Source organism: Apteryx rowi, unplaced genomic scaffold (genome assembly GCF_003343035.1).
Source record: "Apteryx rowi isolate R43461 unplaced genomic scaffold, aptRow1 scaffold_27, whole genome shotgun sequence".
NCBI classification, from domain to species: domain Eukaryota; kingdom Metazoa; phylum Chordata; class Aves; order Apterygiformes; family Apterygidae; genus Apteryx; species Apteryx rowi.
This window is the reverse complement of record NW_020449085.1, coordinates 1951621-1968562: the sequence shown is the minus strand read 5'-3', so window position 1 is coordinate 1968562 and position 16942 is coordinate 1951621. Positions and strand designations below refer to the sequence as shown.

The following is a 16942-nucleotide window of genomic DNA, read 5'->3' as shown; positions in this document are numbered from 1 at the left end:
AGGTGTACTTTAAAAGAACATCAATCTATAACACTTATCAGCTTGTGCTATGCTCATGCTGCCATAGTTGACATAAGGGAGCCCATCAAGGAAGCAAGCAAGGAAAATGGAGTTGAAATTATATTAGTAAGGTACAGCCTACAGTGCATTCGAGATGGAGAACTGGTTGCAGAAAGGTAGAGCAAAAGAGCTTGGATGGGGTAGGGGACAGGTTCTCTAATCAGAATGGAGAGAAAGACAGGATATTTAGAACTGGAATTTATAAAGCAGGAGGGGAAAAAAACAAAAAACAACAAAAAAAACCCACTCTCCCTTCCAGGAAGGGTATATTCTCAGGGTTTATACAAGTGACCTGAAGACTRAACATTATTGTTGTTTGGAATGCAGTAAAGCAAGTGCTTTTGCATTTATTTTTGTGAAACAAATACAAAGCAACATGAGGTGAATTCCATCTCAGCACAAGGACTTGATTTCCCTAATTTCAAGTAGTAAATGTTGAACAGCTACTTTTAACTTGCTGAGATTGATGGGAATATCCATACCTCCTCAAAACAAATGGGCCAGTTCAGAACCATTTACCCTGGATAGGCACCCAGACCAAGTACTGGACAACCAACCAACCTAGGAAATCATTTGTGTTGGACTACGACCGCTGCCTGCCGCAGGGAACTTCCCCTTCGCCACTTCCTCTCCCTCTGCTTCCACTGCTGAGTCCCAAAAGGCTGTCGGTGAAGCAATTCTAATATCCCATTCTTTTACTAGGCCACTTTCGTTAAGTTGTGGCACCTAGTGCTTGCTCTGTACATTTCAAATACTTATTGTTTTTGATACACACCAACTGTGTTTATTAAAAAACAGCTATTCCCATATTAAGTTTACTTTAATAGTATTTTTCCTTTCACTGTAAGACATAGAAAAATGTTTTCTCTTTAAAATAATAACTGTTTTCAAAGAGATCATAAAAAGCAGGTAACATTTAATTTTCCTATCAACTACTTCACTGACATTTCCCAGGTTGTCATTCTTTTATACCTCCTTTTTCTGAGGTAAAGCAAATTGAAAAACAACAACATTTGGAATTTTTACTTACGTACTTTAATTATTCAATTCCAAGAGCAGAATTTAATTAACTGAAATTTAACTTCAACTTTAATTAGCTAACTGAAAAACAAAGCACCAAGTATTTCCTTTATTCTTGCACCCCTGGTTGATTCCATATTGCCAAGCAGAAACACATACAAAACTAAGAAAAGCTAACCCAAAAAGGAATACCTCAGTGCAATGCTCAAGCAATACAACAGAGCTCTTCTGGTGCAAGCAAGCTATCTGAAAAGTTATGGACAAACTCAAGTCTGCAGAACTACTCAGACTGAACTCCATCCTTAAATTGTTTACATCATTAATGGACATTACAATCAAGATCCTCTACATTTTCTCAGTTCTAAGCGGCAAATAAGCCTGATTTAGCACAATATTAAGAAGGTCCATTCTGCTCCTCATGGCTTTTTGCATGTTACCTCAATCTGCAAAGACTCTATATTTRGGGCTGCTTGAGAGAGGGCAAAACAACAATGGTAACTATTTCATTCAACAAGAGAATTACAAATCTGCATATGAAGTTAAATAAATGAATTCAGGGCAACAAGAAGGAAGATCACAACAAATCTGTCCCTTGCTCCATTATTCAAAAGCTAGAGAATTAGAAGATCTCTGCCACCATCCAGGAAGTACGGAGTAGATTCTGGAAACTGGATGGCAATGTTCTGAGATTATAGTTCAAACAAACAAAAAGGCAGGAACAGGGATAGCTGTGGTCACTGCACACAACATCCACACCTGCTTAACGTGGGCTTTGAGCCCAGAGCTGGGCTTTGCTGAGCAGTATTGGGCAAGAGCAAGGACAGGTGGCAGTATAAGATTAATCAGGATTATAGACAGAACAACAACATGGAACTGGTCAGGAACAAAATACCCCAAATGTTTATGATTTGAAGATATAAAAGGGAGCTCTTCTCTAAGATCATTGGCATTCGATCATGCATATACTCCTTATGTCATTCTCCAGGGTAATAGTTGCAATAACACCACATTAAAGGAAACCAATTTCATATTTTTCTAATAAAAATATTAAGCCTCTCATGGTCCTATAGAGGAATAAAGCTGAAGCAGAAAACATTTCCCAAATATTTTGGAACCAGGACAAGACATAACCACACCTCACATCAGGCAGAGAAGTCAAATAAGGCTGGTCTAGCCTCATACCTGCCTGCTTCATCGCTAATTGGGAAATGCTTTTGTTCCGCTTTTACATTTCTGCATTCAAGAAGCTGTCGAATAATGAGGTCTATCTATATGTTGCACGGTATTGCCTATTATTACAAATATTTCTATTGTATTATCTGGAAACCTCAAATATGGTGCTAAGCAACATATGAACACAAAAAAGGTTATTTATTCTATGTTTAACTGCAAGATCTTTAGGGAAACATTTTAACATTTCTTAAACATATATTACTCTTTAGTTTTTTTGTGTAGCAGACATAGTTCAGCTACACTGGCTTACATCAGTTATTCTGGATTCACTCATTCAGTATACATGTTTTTAAATGAAACTGAACTGCATTTAGACAGTAAGTTAGAAAGAAGTAAAACATTTCTTTTTATCACAAACATTATATACTCTGCCTATTTAAATTATAGCCAATATTAAAAAAAACAGAAAAAACAAACACATTCTTCCCTTTTTAGCTACCACTTATAACACTGATGAAGTGCAAACATAATGGTCTGTCCCCAGAGTTCACCATTCAGATGGGTGTATACCTTGTATAATGAATTAAAGATTCCATTGCGTATCACACAGACCGGGAATGCGCGTTCATAGGAAATGATGAGTTCAGCATGAGATCAAAGGAACTTTATTGTGTTAATAATTAATATCCCAGTGCTTTTCAGACAGGACCCCTCTGGCAGCTAACTGAAGCAAGATGGCAAAAGAGAGAAGCTCAAGGCCTCATTATCACAGCAGAGAGGTTGAGGGCGAGATTTTCAACACCTGACCCATGGAATCAGTGCTCTTCTGTCACTAAAGTCAAATAGACTAAAGTACTTCTGAAAACATTTGCTCATCTGTGATACTTCCCAGTTTCCCCTCCTCTCCTGTTTTGTGCCCAATATTGAAAATAAAGAAACTGGCATAGAAGGGACCCAAGACTCTCAACTGATATGCAACAAGCTTTTACTTATTGCTTAAGTTTATCTGTTCCTGAGTACTGAAGAGCAGTCAGATCTCTTCTCTAGAAAAAAATTTCTCTCAATTTTTCTTCTGACCAGCTGTATCAGGAAAAAAGTATCCCTTTATCAGTTTCTAAGATAAATTTCCTGGAATAACCAGAAAATAAATTATTCCTTTAGCCTTCTCCAGTCCTTCAGGTGTTTTACATTTGGTAGAAGTGAGGAAAGAGGTGAATGTTCACCAGCAGGTGAATGTTTTGAAGTGTAAATGTAAAGATGAACTGACATACACTGATGTACACTGCAGCAGAAGGAGTGCTGCTAACTCCAGTCTGATTACAGGCAACATTGCTTAGATGAACCAACTCCTTGCTCTTTATATGTTAGATTTTTTTTTTTTTTTTTTTGAAACAAAGGATTTGAGTAAATGCTCAGAATTTCCAAACACGATTTTGATGATGCATAATTGTCTGCTCTGCAGAAGTGTCAACTGAGGAACAATTCCTTCACTCCAAAATATATAAGCTTCACACTGCAGCAAGCAATCGTGACAGAGTTTGAGGCCATCAGGGAGGCTTCCCTTGTAGACTGATTATAGATACATGCAATTCCTTTCCAGTCAGGCAGTCCTCCTTCATGAGGTTAACTGCAATTGCAGAAGAAGTTGTGGAAAGAAAAAGAGCTAAAGAACTAAATTATGGGTGAACCAGCTGCGGAAGTTGTAAAGCCCATGCTATGGCACTAAAGTGAGAAGATGCTGAGAATCTGTTGGTCTCTGTTAAATATTTTTGAGCTGCTGCTTTTCAGCATGCCCTCACCATGTCCCCTGATGTCATTCAACCACAAAGATTTCCTCTGTATTCTGTTGGAGAGATAGAAGTTAACTCCCCAAAAATCATGCGTTTCTGTGTTGATACACATAAGAGAACACTACTGACCCCAATTCTAGATGAGGGTTAATCAGCCAGTAGCACACTAACAAGATTTCCAACCAATCCTTGATCAGAAGGTCTTTTAGTATTTGTAAAAATTTAAAGCAAACAAAACAAACACACACACACAAAAAAACATTTCAGGGAGTGAATTTTAAGTTTAAGTTACAACAACTTCACACACTTAAATTATAGACTCATCATTTTCCTTCTTAGAACTGATATACAAGTTCACTTCCTTTGGAGGAATTATGCTACCATTTGTTTACAGCTTTAGGACATGGCCAGACATCCTGATTCTATGGCCTATGTTCAGAAACGCTTAGAGCACTGAGAGCCATATGTGCTAACTGCAACCCAACCATTTCTCCCCAGTCCCATGCTTTCTGCCTCTCTTCATCTTATTTCACTCTGTCTCCAAAGCAAGACCTCAATTCACACTCATGTGCTTCCCTCATCAAATCAATTATTTTTCTTCTCCCCGAGACCACCTGCATTCCAGTACTCCCAGTAATAAAGCTGCAGTCACCACACAATCGCCAAACCTTTTGCCTACCCGCGAAATCCTCTGCAGCTTTGTCTGGGCACATCCAGCTCCAGGATATCTCATATTCCCACCCAAGCCCATGACGTCCTTTTTCCTCCCACCCAAACTCTCAGTGGTGCCTTTAACACATTGCCCTTGGTTGTATTCCTGCTTCAGCATCTTACTGCTTACAGAACTACAAAAGCTCTGAACCCAGGCAACAAATGTGAGTATGCCCCTGCAGCTAGAGCTATCCCTGACATTTGCAGTAAATAGAGACCCAGGGAGAAGGAACAGCATCTCACATAGGTTACCAGCGTAACCTGCTAAAAGGCAAGCTGTGCCCACAGCCCTCCCTCAGCACCTAGTCTGATCCTGCAGACAGACACCTGCAGAAAAGACAGAAAACTTCAACTGCACCAGCACCAAGCCACCCTCTCACTGTCATATTGTAGAAGTAACCACAGTGCCATAGCATGGCTTGCCAGTCCAAATAAAATTTGATTTGAATGCAAGCAGTCACACTTCTCTGAAATATTTTAAAAACTACTTTGATTTCTGTAAGAACAGATACGCAAACTTTTAACAAAGAACAAAACAACAAACAGTAATTTTAAATTGAGATTCTGAAGCCACAGTAAAGCTAGACTTCATTTGCATCATGAATACTGAAATACAGTATTAAAACTCCAAGATAGACATCCACTGATTGACCAGCCAAACAGAAAAAGAAATGGATTGTGAATCAATCCCGCCAAAAGCTTTGCAGCAGCTCTGAAATAGAGGTTTCAGATGGAAATTTTAGAGGTATTATGGCTTATCAGTAAATAATACATACTTCCAATGTTTTCTGTCCAGTTCAAGTTGCTGCTAAAGTTTAGTAGGTCACTCTGAACAGGTCAGAATATATTTCAGATATTCAGTATGAATTAGTTTTGTTTTGGATGATGTTTGCCATAGAAAGTTACAGAAGACAAGAAGGTGTACCTTTCAAAAGATGTTGCATCCAAGAGTAACAGGAGAATGTACTGTGCAAGTCACCCTGCGCGTTTGGTGCAGCAGTAATGGTTATTTACATGTATGCCAAGTCCCTACGTATTTATGCGTAGGACTGCTCCCTGGCACTGCTGGCGTCTCAGAGCACTCTGTCCACAGCGTACCACTGAAGGACCACTTCAAGCTAGAGATGCAAAACTTCTGACACGCAGCACTCCAGAGAGGCACCCTCTGAGCAGCCCTGCTTGCACCTTTCTGAAACAGGCTGGGGAGCAACATGGTACACAACAGTTTCCCAGAAAACAGAGCAATCTCCTACTCAAGACGGCCATGCTCAGTTTCCAGGGAGGCACCTGTGGCAGTCCCTTAGTCCATCCATTTCCCAAAATAAGCTACAAAGACACAGCTGGGGAGCATGACAAGCACAGTGTTCTTCACAGTGCATTTGCAGGGCAAAAGAAGAGGTTTGGGAAAGTCCTTTTCTGGGGAAGGCTGGACGACTCCTCTGACAATGACCCCACCTGCAAACTCAACTTGAACAGAACCTGAGAAGAGAATGGTAAAGATCAGAACCCTTTAAAACTCCTTACTGTTGACAACCATCAATGCATAAGGATTATACAAAGGAATGTATCATTATATCCAACATAAATGGGAAAACTGATGGAGAAAGATATTCAGCTTGTCCAAAATAATCATCTCAGTAGCACATGCTGAAATAAAAAAAAAGATAAAATAAAATGTTGATTTTTGAACTAGGAATTCTACACTTTCCAATACCAATCATGGGACCTTTTATAAAAAAGAACCTCCCTCTAGCTTTCCAATGGATTACCAGCAAGCAGGACAGTTTAGCAATCTCTTCACTTCCCTAGGTGTCAAATGTCCTCATCTATCACACAGGGACCTTTGACCACTCAAGTCACTGTTGTGAATATCATCTCAAAAACTCAGTGCATAAGTTTTAGGCACTGCAAATAGAGCATCAAGAACATCAATTCCTCTGCTGAATGCTTGTACAATTAATGAGGTTAGAATCTACTGTGTCCTTAGCACTACTAGCTTATTAGAAGTCATGAGGGGACCAGGAGGGCACTAAGGACATTTAGTCTACACTTCAAAAGATCAGGTCACAAATCAATTACTCTGGATTAATTTCATCCTATTTAATAAGACCTCTTCACAATTTCAATTTGTTTAATTTGTAGGATATTAAGAATTCCAGCACCAGAATTAATTCCATCCAATAAAACACCAAAATATAATTTTCATGATGTGCTGATTTGAAGGATGAAAGAAGAAGAGGAAATAAGAGCTGTGTGTGTGGTACGCAGAACATGATGCATCTTGACAGTATGGCCAGGAATGGCCAGAGATGCCGTTGAGGTATTCCTGTTAAAATCCTATCATCCACCGTGTGCAAGAATGAGTTTTTATATTGTAAGATAAACAGTCTGGCAGGTTACACTACTGCAAAAACATGTCCTAAAAATGTTATGCAATTTTATTCCAAATTAAGAACTTTGCTTTAAAAAAAAACACACCCAAAACAAAAAAAAMCCCTTTCATTCGCATTACACATTAGGGATTTTTATGTTCCACTCCTTGAAGTTCCATTTACCCTCCTCTTCACTCCATTTGACTGATCACAGGAAGCAGATTGTATTTTTAAAGGAAAGCAGTTGTTTCCTTATTAAGACAGATTCAAAGACAAATTCAAGTAAGTCTCTGGCACCATCATTAAAAAAAATGTTTAAAACAATCTTGGAAGTATACCCATTTCCAAGAACAGTTTACCCATCAAAATAAATTGTTTTCTTTGTGCAACTGATGGAAATGCTGAAATTATACACAATTATTTGTTACAGCACCATGAACTTGTGCTTTAATCATCAATTCTGAAGTATTCTCAGATACTATAATCAATTCTGTCAAAGCTATAGCACCTCACCACACAGCACCGTACACAGCACAAGGTATTATACTAATCTGACCGATGTAAAATAAGTGCTGAGACTGAATTCTTTCTGGCAAGAAAATGGTCTTTCAAATTCCATTAGCAAAAAGGTTGCTAGAAAGGAATTCATTAAATATCCTACTATTTTAAGGCTCATAAAAATTATTCTATAGTCTACTGTATGTATTAAAAAAATCAATTGTTAGGATGTATGAAAATTTTATTGCTATTTTATAAATATTCCTCTTAGAGATGGATCATAAAAGAGTCATAGTCTCACCTTACTTGGCTCTAAATAGCTACAATTCTTTAAGAAAAATAAAAGGTTTCTTACACACCTGCTTTACACATTCTCTCCTTTTTATTTTCTTGAATACATCCATTGTAGAGAAAGTATTTTGGTATAAAGTTAGAAACACTTAAATATTTTTTCCCAGAATGGATGAGATTAATCCAACCACCAATTAAACACAGATTTTCTATTTCTGAATAAATGTCTTTCACCTCAGTTGTGTGCATATGGAGATGTAGTGAAAGCTGAGCATAGCTGAAAGGTAGACACTAAACAAGAGCACTCACTGCCTAAACTCACACAAAAGCTATTTCCTCTTGTTCTCACACTGACTGGAGCAAATGCTACAGAAAATAATTTATGTATTTTAGTATTTCATAAATCATCACTGGATATGAACACGTTTCAGGGAAGAATCACTAAGAGAGCAAACATTTGGAGCTATTGCTAGAATGTTGGCCAACTGAGATTAGTTTTGCAGAAAATTAACAACAAAGCTGATGAGCACTGGGTTCAGGCAACCACTATTTCAGTTAACACTAACATTTACTACAGAAAAATAAACAAAGAAAAGTCCTATGTGAAACACAAAACAGCCAAGGTCTGAAGTTCAGAGTTGTATGCGACTTGGATATTTTGCTGGACTTTTTAAAAAGCATCCACCCACAATATTATCAGCATAAAGCAGAACTTGCTGGCAGCTAAAAGGTTCTTTTTAGCCTTTGTAAAACACACACCATTGAAGAACAGATGTACGCTCACTTTTATCTTAGTAAAGAAAATAGACAGTACAAAACAAGATAGTCTGAATCCACTAATGCACTGATTTTACTACATTCCCTGCCAATTTCAAACCACAAGAGATAAGAATAGTTCATAGTACAATATTGTTCATTTTTAAAAGTGTCCAATTAATAAATTTTCTTTGTTACAGATGTTAAATGTAATTTTTGTGAGCTTTTGGGGGTTTTTGTTTTTAAACCTCTTACTTAGAATAGTTCAAAATAAAAGTTAGGGGGTGAGGGGGGCTCCTGCTCTTCTGTTACTGCTACAAAATGCTACTGCAAAAAAATATATTATTAGGCACTTTTAACATTTAATGATTTCCTGAATTTAGTTACCAGTTCAGTTCATTCTTGGATTACTGTTAGCGGGAGAAAAGGAAAAGTCATTTTTATTACTCATCCACAGAAATTTTACAAAAATACAATATAGTTATTTAAGTTGAAAAGGAAATGGTCCCTGTGACAACAGAGTAACTGCCCACTGCTGGGCTTCATTTGTCTTTTAAATGACTGGTTGTAACCGGTGGTTGAGATAAGATACCGAACTTGAGGAAACATTTGCTTGTGTCAGATTACAATTTCTGTAATCATACATTGGTGATTGCTTGATGTTCTCCCATGACAAAAATATCTACTTTTCCAGAAAAGTTCTATAATCTTAAAAAAGGCTATTTTTCTATCAACAGCAACTGCCTCAGGAAAGTCAAACCAGACAGGAAACTGAGGAGCAGTGCTTGTTGCAGGTTTGGGGATTTTTTTTTTTTAATACATTAAGTCTTATGTTATTCAAAACATTAGTATGAAACATCCAGTAGTTCTTGACCTAAATTACACCTCCACAGTAAACCAAGTCTAACAGTGTCCAGACCAACCATGCTTAAGCCAAGGAACATCATTCCTAGGAGAAGATCCTTTCTATCATTCTTTAATACCTGTAAACTGCAAACTGTCTTCATGGTACACTATAAAGAGAATAATGACATCTATCATTTGGTTTTCTCCAGGGTGTTGCAGCCAATGAGAATCCCATGAAATTCATGCATGAGCACCCCAAATAACCAACAAGACTTTTTTTCAGAAGTAGTATTCAACAGGGCTATGTACAGATCTTGTGCCTCACTGTCTTCCTCTGCAGAGGTATGAGGCACAAAGCAACTATAGTTGTTATCCAGCTTCCTCAAAACCAGGAGCCTATTGTACTTCAAAGAGCCTGTAAAGTAGGGATTAGAAGACAGATCAAAAGACTAGACTTCAACAACTTAAGGGATGTAGTTACTACATAGCAAGAAACAGTTTTGTAAGTACAGCAGAGGGAATTCTACTGCAAGTGAGTAAGGCAGCAGGCAGCTGATAGAGAACACTTTGGCATTTAAAAGGAAAGACTCAGTGGCCCATGCCAGCAAGCACAAATGAACTACGCAGTAAGAACATCAACTGAATCACTCCAGCTGCAGCACTCTATCAAACTTGATGCATTCCCTCTGGAGCAGAAACCTGTGCATTTCACATTACCCTCTGTGACAAAACATCCATTGCAATGAACTCCCAGCGAGAAGATTTGGTCTGTGATAGTTTCAAAGACTACATGCACTTGGCTGTGCAATGCCTGTTTAAATATTGCGACCAGTTTCTGACAACTCCCGGGAGCTGGAGACCACAGGGAGACAGAACCAGTGAGATTAGCCACTTCTCTAATCTGATTATTTCTACAGCAATAACATACAATAACATACCAGTAATGAAACTTTTTTGTTATATGGCATCTAGACAGGGAGCATGCAAGATTTCGTCTATTGCTTGTGAATGTTTGGCTAGRTTTGTGATGCACCATCTCATATCCCACACATCACTAGAGTTCATCCGAGACATTGCTGAGTTCAAATTCAGTGCTTTTCTATTACCTGGAGAGACAAACCCCCCCTCTTCTTTGATACCTAGTTACTAATCTGTTGCAGATGCGTAAACACTTTATTTAACCTACCACCTTACCATGTTTGGGCATAATTTGTCACAGCCAACATAAAATCCCAGCAGAAAAATAGAGATGTATTTTAAGACTTCCACGACCTGTCTTCTAATGGGCTCTACCTCTTACCAGCCACTCTTAATATAGTGATAGCCAGATGTGAATATCCATTTTAATTAACATGCCATCATTACTGCCAGCTATTTTATACAAACTTCATATACATGCATGCTGACTTTTGGTCAAACTAGGAGATATCTCATTTAGGCATTTAGAACCTGAATTGCTTTTACCTCCCATTGCGTGACTGAAGGAAATAAGCAATCTGCCCAAAGGCAGAAAAACTGTAGTTGAAAAGTTACTTTAGAAGATTAGCACATCCTTAATATGGATGTCTACTTCTTATCAGATGAATCACACCCTATATGTTATGCTGACATAGGATCAGTTTATGTCCTAGTCTCAAGCCTAAACCAAGACTGGACCAAGAAAAAATGTCTGGCAGAGTCTACTGCACTATAAGCTCTCCTTCTGTCCAGATCCTATTTTCACCAGGGCTTAGAAGACTTCTGTACAAAGACCTTGGTATATCTGTCCTTAGATGAYGATACTTAATTTCTAGTACCCCTGCCTGCTACTTAAAAAAATATATATATATTCATAGATCCAGTGACAGTCATACTTTGATATTAATGCTGATACCAGCTTCTGGCCAACAGCACCAGTGCCTGTGGTGTCCTTTTCAGCACAAGCCCTGTGCATTGCTTTTCCATTTGATGACGCTGGCTTCTCTGCTAAATAGACCAATTGTTCCTCAAAGGCTGAAAAGATACTTGTGGATTGGGACAGTCCCAGAAGGGGGTGTTTTATCACCACGTCAGTCTTATAAAGTGTACGGGAAAGGGAAGTCTGTCTGGGAGGACACGTATCTAACTAATGAACACGCCTAAGCAGTAAAACTAAGCCAGATGTGTAGGACCAAATCACTTGTAAACAGGAAACCCAACACATATATTTAAGAGGGAACTGACAGAGGACTGCAACTGCTCTAATCTGCTCATAGCTCTGTCCTCTGTCAGTTCCCTCTTAAATATATTAGACTCACTGAAAAACCCAGCAAATATCTGATCAGCTAGTTCAGAATATGGGCAGATATCTGCAAATTGTGTTGGGTTTCCTGTTTACAAGTGATTTGAGAGATATAAATAGGTGTAGGGCACGTTGCCACATTGCACCAGTGCATTTCACACTACTTTAGCTCTGTATGCACAGAATGCACCTGCAACATGATCCTAATTACATGTAGTTAAGAACTGCATCCAAAGAAACTGACAATCAGGTTTTAAAATACATATAGCAATTTTTGTATACCTTTTCTCTAACACCTAATACAACATCGGTGGTGGTGGACTTAAGGTTGGTGCAGAAGCATTGCTGAAATAAATGCTTTTTCTTAAAAACGTTTTTTACTCTATCACATACCTGTCATATTTACCTAGCATACCTCTTCTGTCCCTGTTCTACATTATTCTTAAACTGTGACCATTACTGCAAAATCCAAATGTCTGTTAGAAGCTGAAACAACCAAGAAACCTAATAGATCTCCTCAGTAATTCCACATGTTGCATTTCAATCGAGGCAGTTACCTTACGTCCACACTAGCCACTAAATTCAGTTAACCATTCCTTTTCCTTTTCAACACATAACTGCCAGAATACTTTCCACGTTCCATTTTTACCTTGTCCAAGGACATTCAACTTGTCCTCCCTAAGTATGACAGCTAAATGCCATATATTGTGTCTGGGATCTCCAGACTGACAGCTGTCTGTTAGCTCATTAATTATCTATTCAAAACCCTTTACACATTCAACCAAATATCAAAAAAAACCCTCAAGGGTACCTTGGCTCCCCTCCTATACTTACAAGATGTTTCTGTAAGTTTAAGACCTTTTAAGATGCACAGCAAAAGCTAATTTATGGCATTGTATGTATTTAAATCTACAACATACACTCTTATGCATTCTCTGTAAAAGTTTTTCTCTATCTTCATAGTGCCACATTTTCCAGTAGTTTGTAATAGTTTTCTACTATTTATCAGACATTTTCTACATCTTATCATCACTGAACACATATGATCCCACTTTCCAGCACAGGCCTTCTTCTGTCATGAGGCATAGTGCAATCCCAGCATCAAACCAATTTCTTCAAAATGGAGCGTTTCTGTTCACCTCTTTGGCATCACTGTGAAATCTTTACAATTTAGTGCCTGAAACACAGGCTACAGCAAAACCAGTTAATACAGTTTTGAAGATGTTGTTGTTGTGTCTCCAATATTATAAGACATATTTTAGATCACATAATCCAATAGGAAAAAAAAAAACCACTGATAAACCAAATTATCAAAATATAATGCCAATATAATTGTTGGATTATACAGTGAATCTTGCAGGAAATTTCCACATTGTAGTTATATTTTTATCTATTTCTTAACAGCATATTTACTCTATTTGCTTAGGTAAAAGAATCATGTGGAAAAAAAAAAAACAACCTATGTTTCAACATCAGCAGCACCAAGTATTATATCTTACTCTACATTTTTAGAGCCATAGAAGGAACACTGTACTCCAGTATGAAATAGTGCATTAACATCATTCTGATAAACACAGAGAAAAAAATACCACTTGAGATTTTCCATGAGCAAAATAAAACTGGCAGTTTCCTTTCACTGGCGAGAACATGAAGCTTAAAAAGGGAAAAGAAGTCAAGACTGATGCTAACATGCATGGAGAAATGTTCTTTACATACGAGGAAGAAAAGCTTACCAGTACTGCTCGTCCTTGGGAAATAAAGAAATGGCCAGATACAACAATGGTAAGGATAAGATGGCCTGATTCTTCATTTGACTCAAAAACCTTTAAAAAGAGAGACCAAAAAAAAATTAGCCRTATAAGTGCAGAATCTACATATTCCATTTTCAGTGTAAAACAAAAGATTTTAAATACAGGTGCCAGAAATCAGGCATATAGAATTACTTCTCAGTAATGCAAATTGCCCTCCACTCCCACAGAAAGCAGGCATATTCGAGCAGTTCTTATAAATTAGAACTCTGTATATGAATTTAGCTACTTAGCTCTAAACAACCACATGAACCCTTCCAACTTAATCCATAGTTTTCAACCATTTTTAATACCACAAGTCACTTCTAAAGGAGGAAAAAAAAAAAGTGAGCCAATACCACATCATTGAAGTGTTCACATTAATAATTCATGAAGCAGAATCTCTCTTGACTCCTGCATTAATTTCATATTTGCAGGCTGAACTACAGTACAGAGATACSCTAGCCAGCTCGAAGCAAGCTAGCTCAGGAGCAGGAAGAAGCCTAGATTCCACAGATTATTCTGCATTGTTTCACACTGAGCTTTAATCTAGCTATTGCTAAAAAATAAAAGAAATACTTCTACAAATTATCTAGAGAAAAAGAAATTCCAGTTTGGGTTACAGCTACAAATCCACCAGCAATCCCAAAATATGGTGCATGAAGAACCAGGGACTGAGGCTATATAATGCACTAGGTAATTTAATAAGGAGTTGAGACTAAACAATAGCACTGGAGAGCCAGGATTTAATAAAAAATATGTGCACAGACCTCAAGTTACTATTATTGCCTGTTACACAGCAGCCTCCTGGACCCGCCTGCAGCCCGCTACGGCAAAACCAAGCAGCCAGGCCTCCTCAGCACCCCCCAGCCCAGCCCAGCCCCTCCCCAGCACACAGACCTCCGACGGCGGAGGCCCTCGCCCGTTTCACTCCCGCACACCGGTTTAGGGCAACAGAACAGGAAAACCCGGCCGGAGGGGAGCGGGCCGGCGGGAGCGGCGGCCGCAGGCGGGCGGCCCCGGGGGCGCAGCCGTTGGGGCGCAGCCGTTGGGGCGGGGCGCGGCGCGGCGGCCCCTCCCCCCACCGCCTCTCACCTTCCACGAGGTGCCGCTTCGCCCCTCGTCGTCGTCGCCGTCCGCCGGGGGTAAGAAGCGGCCGTAGCGCTTCAGGGGCCATGTTGTGGCGCTGCCGAGGAGCGAGGTGGTGCCGGCGCCGCCTGGCTGGCCGTTAGCACGGGCAAATGTCTGCCCCGACCCCGAGCTGCGGTCCGGATACCCCGCACCCGCCGCCGCCATCCCTGCGCTGAGGTGACAACGATGCCCAATAGGGAGAGGGGCCGCGCAGGCGGCTGTCAATCAAAATTTGGGCGGGAAGAGGGAGCCAATCGGCGGGCGAGAGGGAAACGAGAGCCAATGTGGTTGCGCGCTTGGGCTCGCGCCCGTTTTCCTCAGGCGGCCGGTGGCGCCGCAGCTGTTCCTCTCGCCTCGGCAGCGCGTTGGGCTGCCCTTGGCCGCGGCGTTTCCTTCCGAGGCTGCCGCTTTCCCGAGGGCAGCGTGGCTCCTGTGTCCCCTTCTCCCAGCAGCGTCCGAGGGCGYGGACGGAGCGGGAGAGAGGGTGGTGCGGGCCGAGGGGCAGGCACGCCGCCGTTTCATGGGGCTGAGGGAGCGCGCTCGGGGCTGTGCGGCGGGGGAGCCACCTGCGGTGCCTGGCYCAGGGAAACGCCTGCGAAAGCCAGCGGCGATGTCAGCATCCGTGTGTCCTCAGCATCCCTACCCAGGTGAAATAGGTCTACGTCCCTGCAGAAAAGCTGTCCTAAACTCTAGACTGCCTTTTCAGTTCTTGGGGCAGCGAGGTGTTGTATGTACTTTGTCTCTGCTGTTTTGCAGTCTCTTCTGGAGACTATTCTCAGAGTGACTGTAAAGCACTCTGGGACTTCTGAATGGGCAGCTATGTTAAATTTTAAAAAGCAGCTCTTTTTTTCCGCTGTGTGTTGCCTGTCATTAGCCAACCCAGGTTTGTGTAGCTGGATAATAAATAGAAACTGCACTTTTCTCTCCCTGTTTTGCTTCCTCTCTTATTAGTATTATATAATCCTAGGAGCAGCCTACATTTTCTCTAGAAAAGGAGTGATGGTGAGATGACTCATAATAAGGCTGCACTTATGTATTCCATTTATAGTATGTGCCTTGGCTCATTCACAATAAAAGCATGTGCATTAGCCAGCCAGGGTCATTGAAGTGGGCATGAAAGAGCCTCTGGTCATTCATAAAGATGTGAATGAGAGTTTGTACTAACCTGAACTGACTTAGGGATGCCTGGTCACCAGCAGCCCCTGTTAAACCACTTCTTCCATCTGCATGCTTGACCATGTCATGCCATTAGTATTAATCCCAGATCTGAGCATTGCTTGTCACTAGCAGCACATATTTGACCAAGAAGAGGCTTGGCTAAATAGTCACGCTTCTAAATTAGGCAGAACAACAAAGTTTAAGCCAACTTTTTTGCTTTTTGTCACCTTTATGGTTTGTCCTTATGCAGYTAGCATAGATTATGTGAGTAAGGTTAAAGTGTTATGAGTAACTACTACCTCATCTGAAATAAAGCTTCCAGGTGCAGGGTTAACCTGTTAGTTATTTTCTAACAGATTGAACCATTGCTGTTTACTAATTGGTGTTTTTGTTATGTGGCCATTGTGTTTTTCATCTGATGTTGCAAGACTGAAAGCCAAATTAACTGCTTGATGAACCATTTCCATAGTAAACAACTTTACAGYGTTTCGAAAAGGAAAATGTTTTTCTGACTGTTTTGCCCATAGGGAAACACAGGCAGAAAGGAATTAAATGACTTGACAAGATTGTCGAGAAAAATCAGTAATGAAATAGGAAATACAGAGAGGGCCTCCTAGCCACCAGTTGCTTTCTCTAATCACCGCTGCTCCAAGAGAAGTTCTCATATTGCACTTGCCAAATGCTCGGAATTGGCCTGTAAACTTAGGGACTTCCTTGGAAACCACAGAAGAAGGTAACATAAATATCAGAGAAAGAAAGTATGAGTACATATATTAATGTATTTTCCCCTAATTCAACTGAAGTTGTGGAAAATGATTTGCTTGCAACATCTTCTAGTGTCTGGTTTTGCAAGAATGATTTCTGACAGACATGCTAAAGGCTCCTGTAGGAGGAAAACAAAAGCTCAATCTTTTAACAAAACAAAAATTTTAAAATGTGATTTAGAAAGAAGCAGAAGTAAACAAAGACCGTCAGATGCTCCCATCAAATTCTTAAAATAACCTATTTTGAAATGGCCCGTGAAAGGAAGGAACTATTAGCAGGATATAAAGCTAGTTACAGTGTGCAAAAGGCTATACAAATTCTCTT

The 16942-nt window shown here is 39.9% G+C and overlaps 1 protein-coding gene across 1 annotated transcript in view; it reads right to left on the bottom strand.

Annotated features, from left to right (window-relative positions):
* The window catches only part of REC114 (REC114 meiotic recombination protein), a 30197-nt gene extending 15337 nt beyond the window's left edge, over nucleotides 1-14860 (bottom strand). The window contains exons 1-2 of the mRNA XM_026068361.1: nucleotides 14660-14860; nucleotides 13511-13600 (exon numbers count right to left, since the gene is read on the bottom strand). Of these exons, the coding sequence (XP_025924146.1) occupies nucleotides 13511-13600; nucleotides 14660-14860 (291 nt within the window). The remainder of the gene's footprint in view (nucleotides 1-13510; nucleotides 13601-14659) is intronic.
* Nucleotides 14861-16942: the final 2082 nt, after the last annotated feature.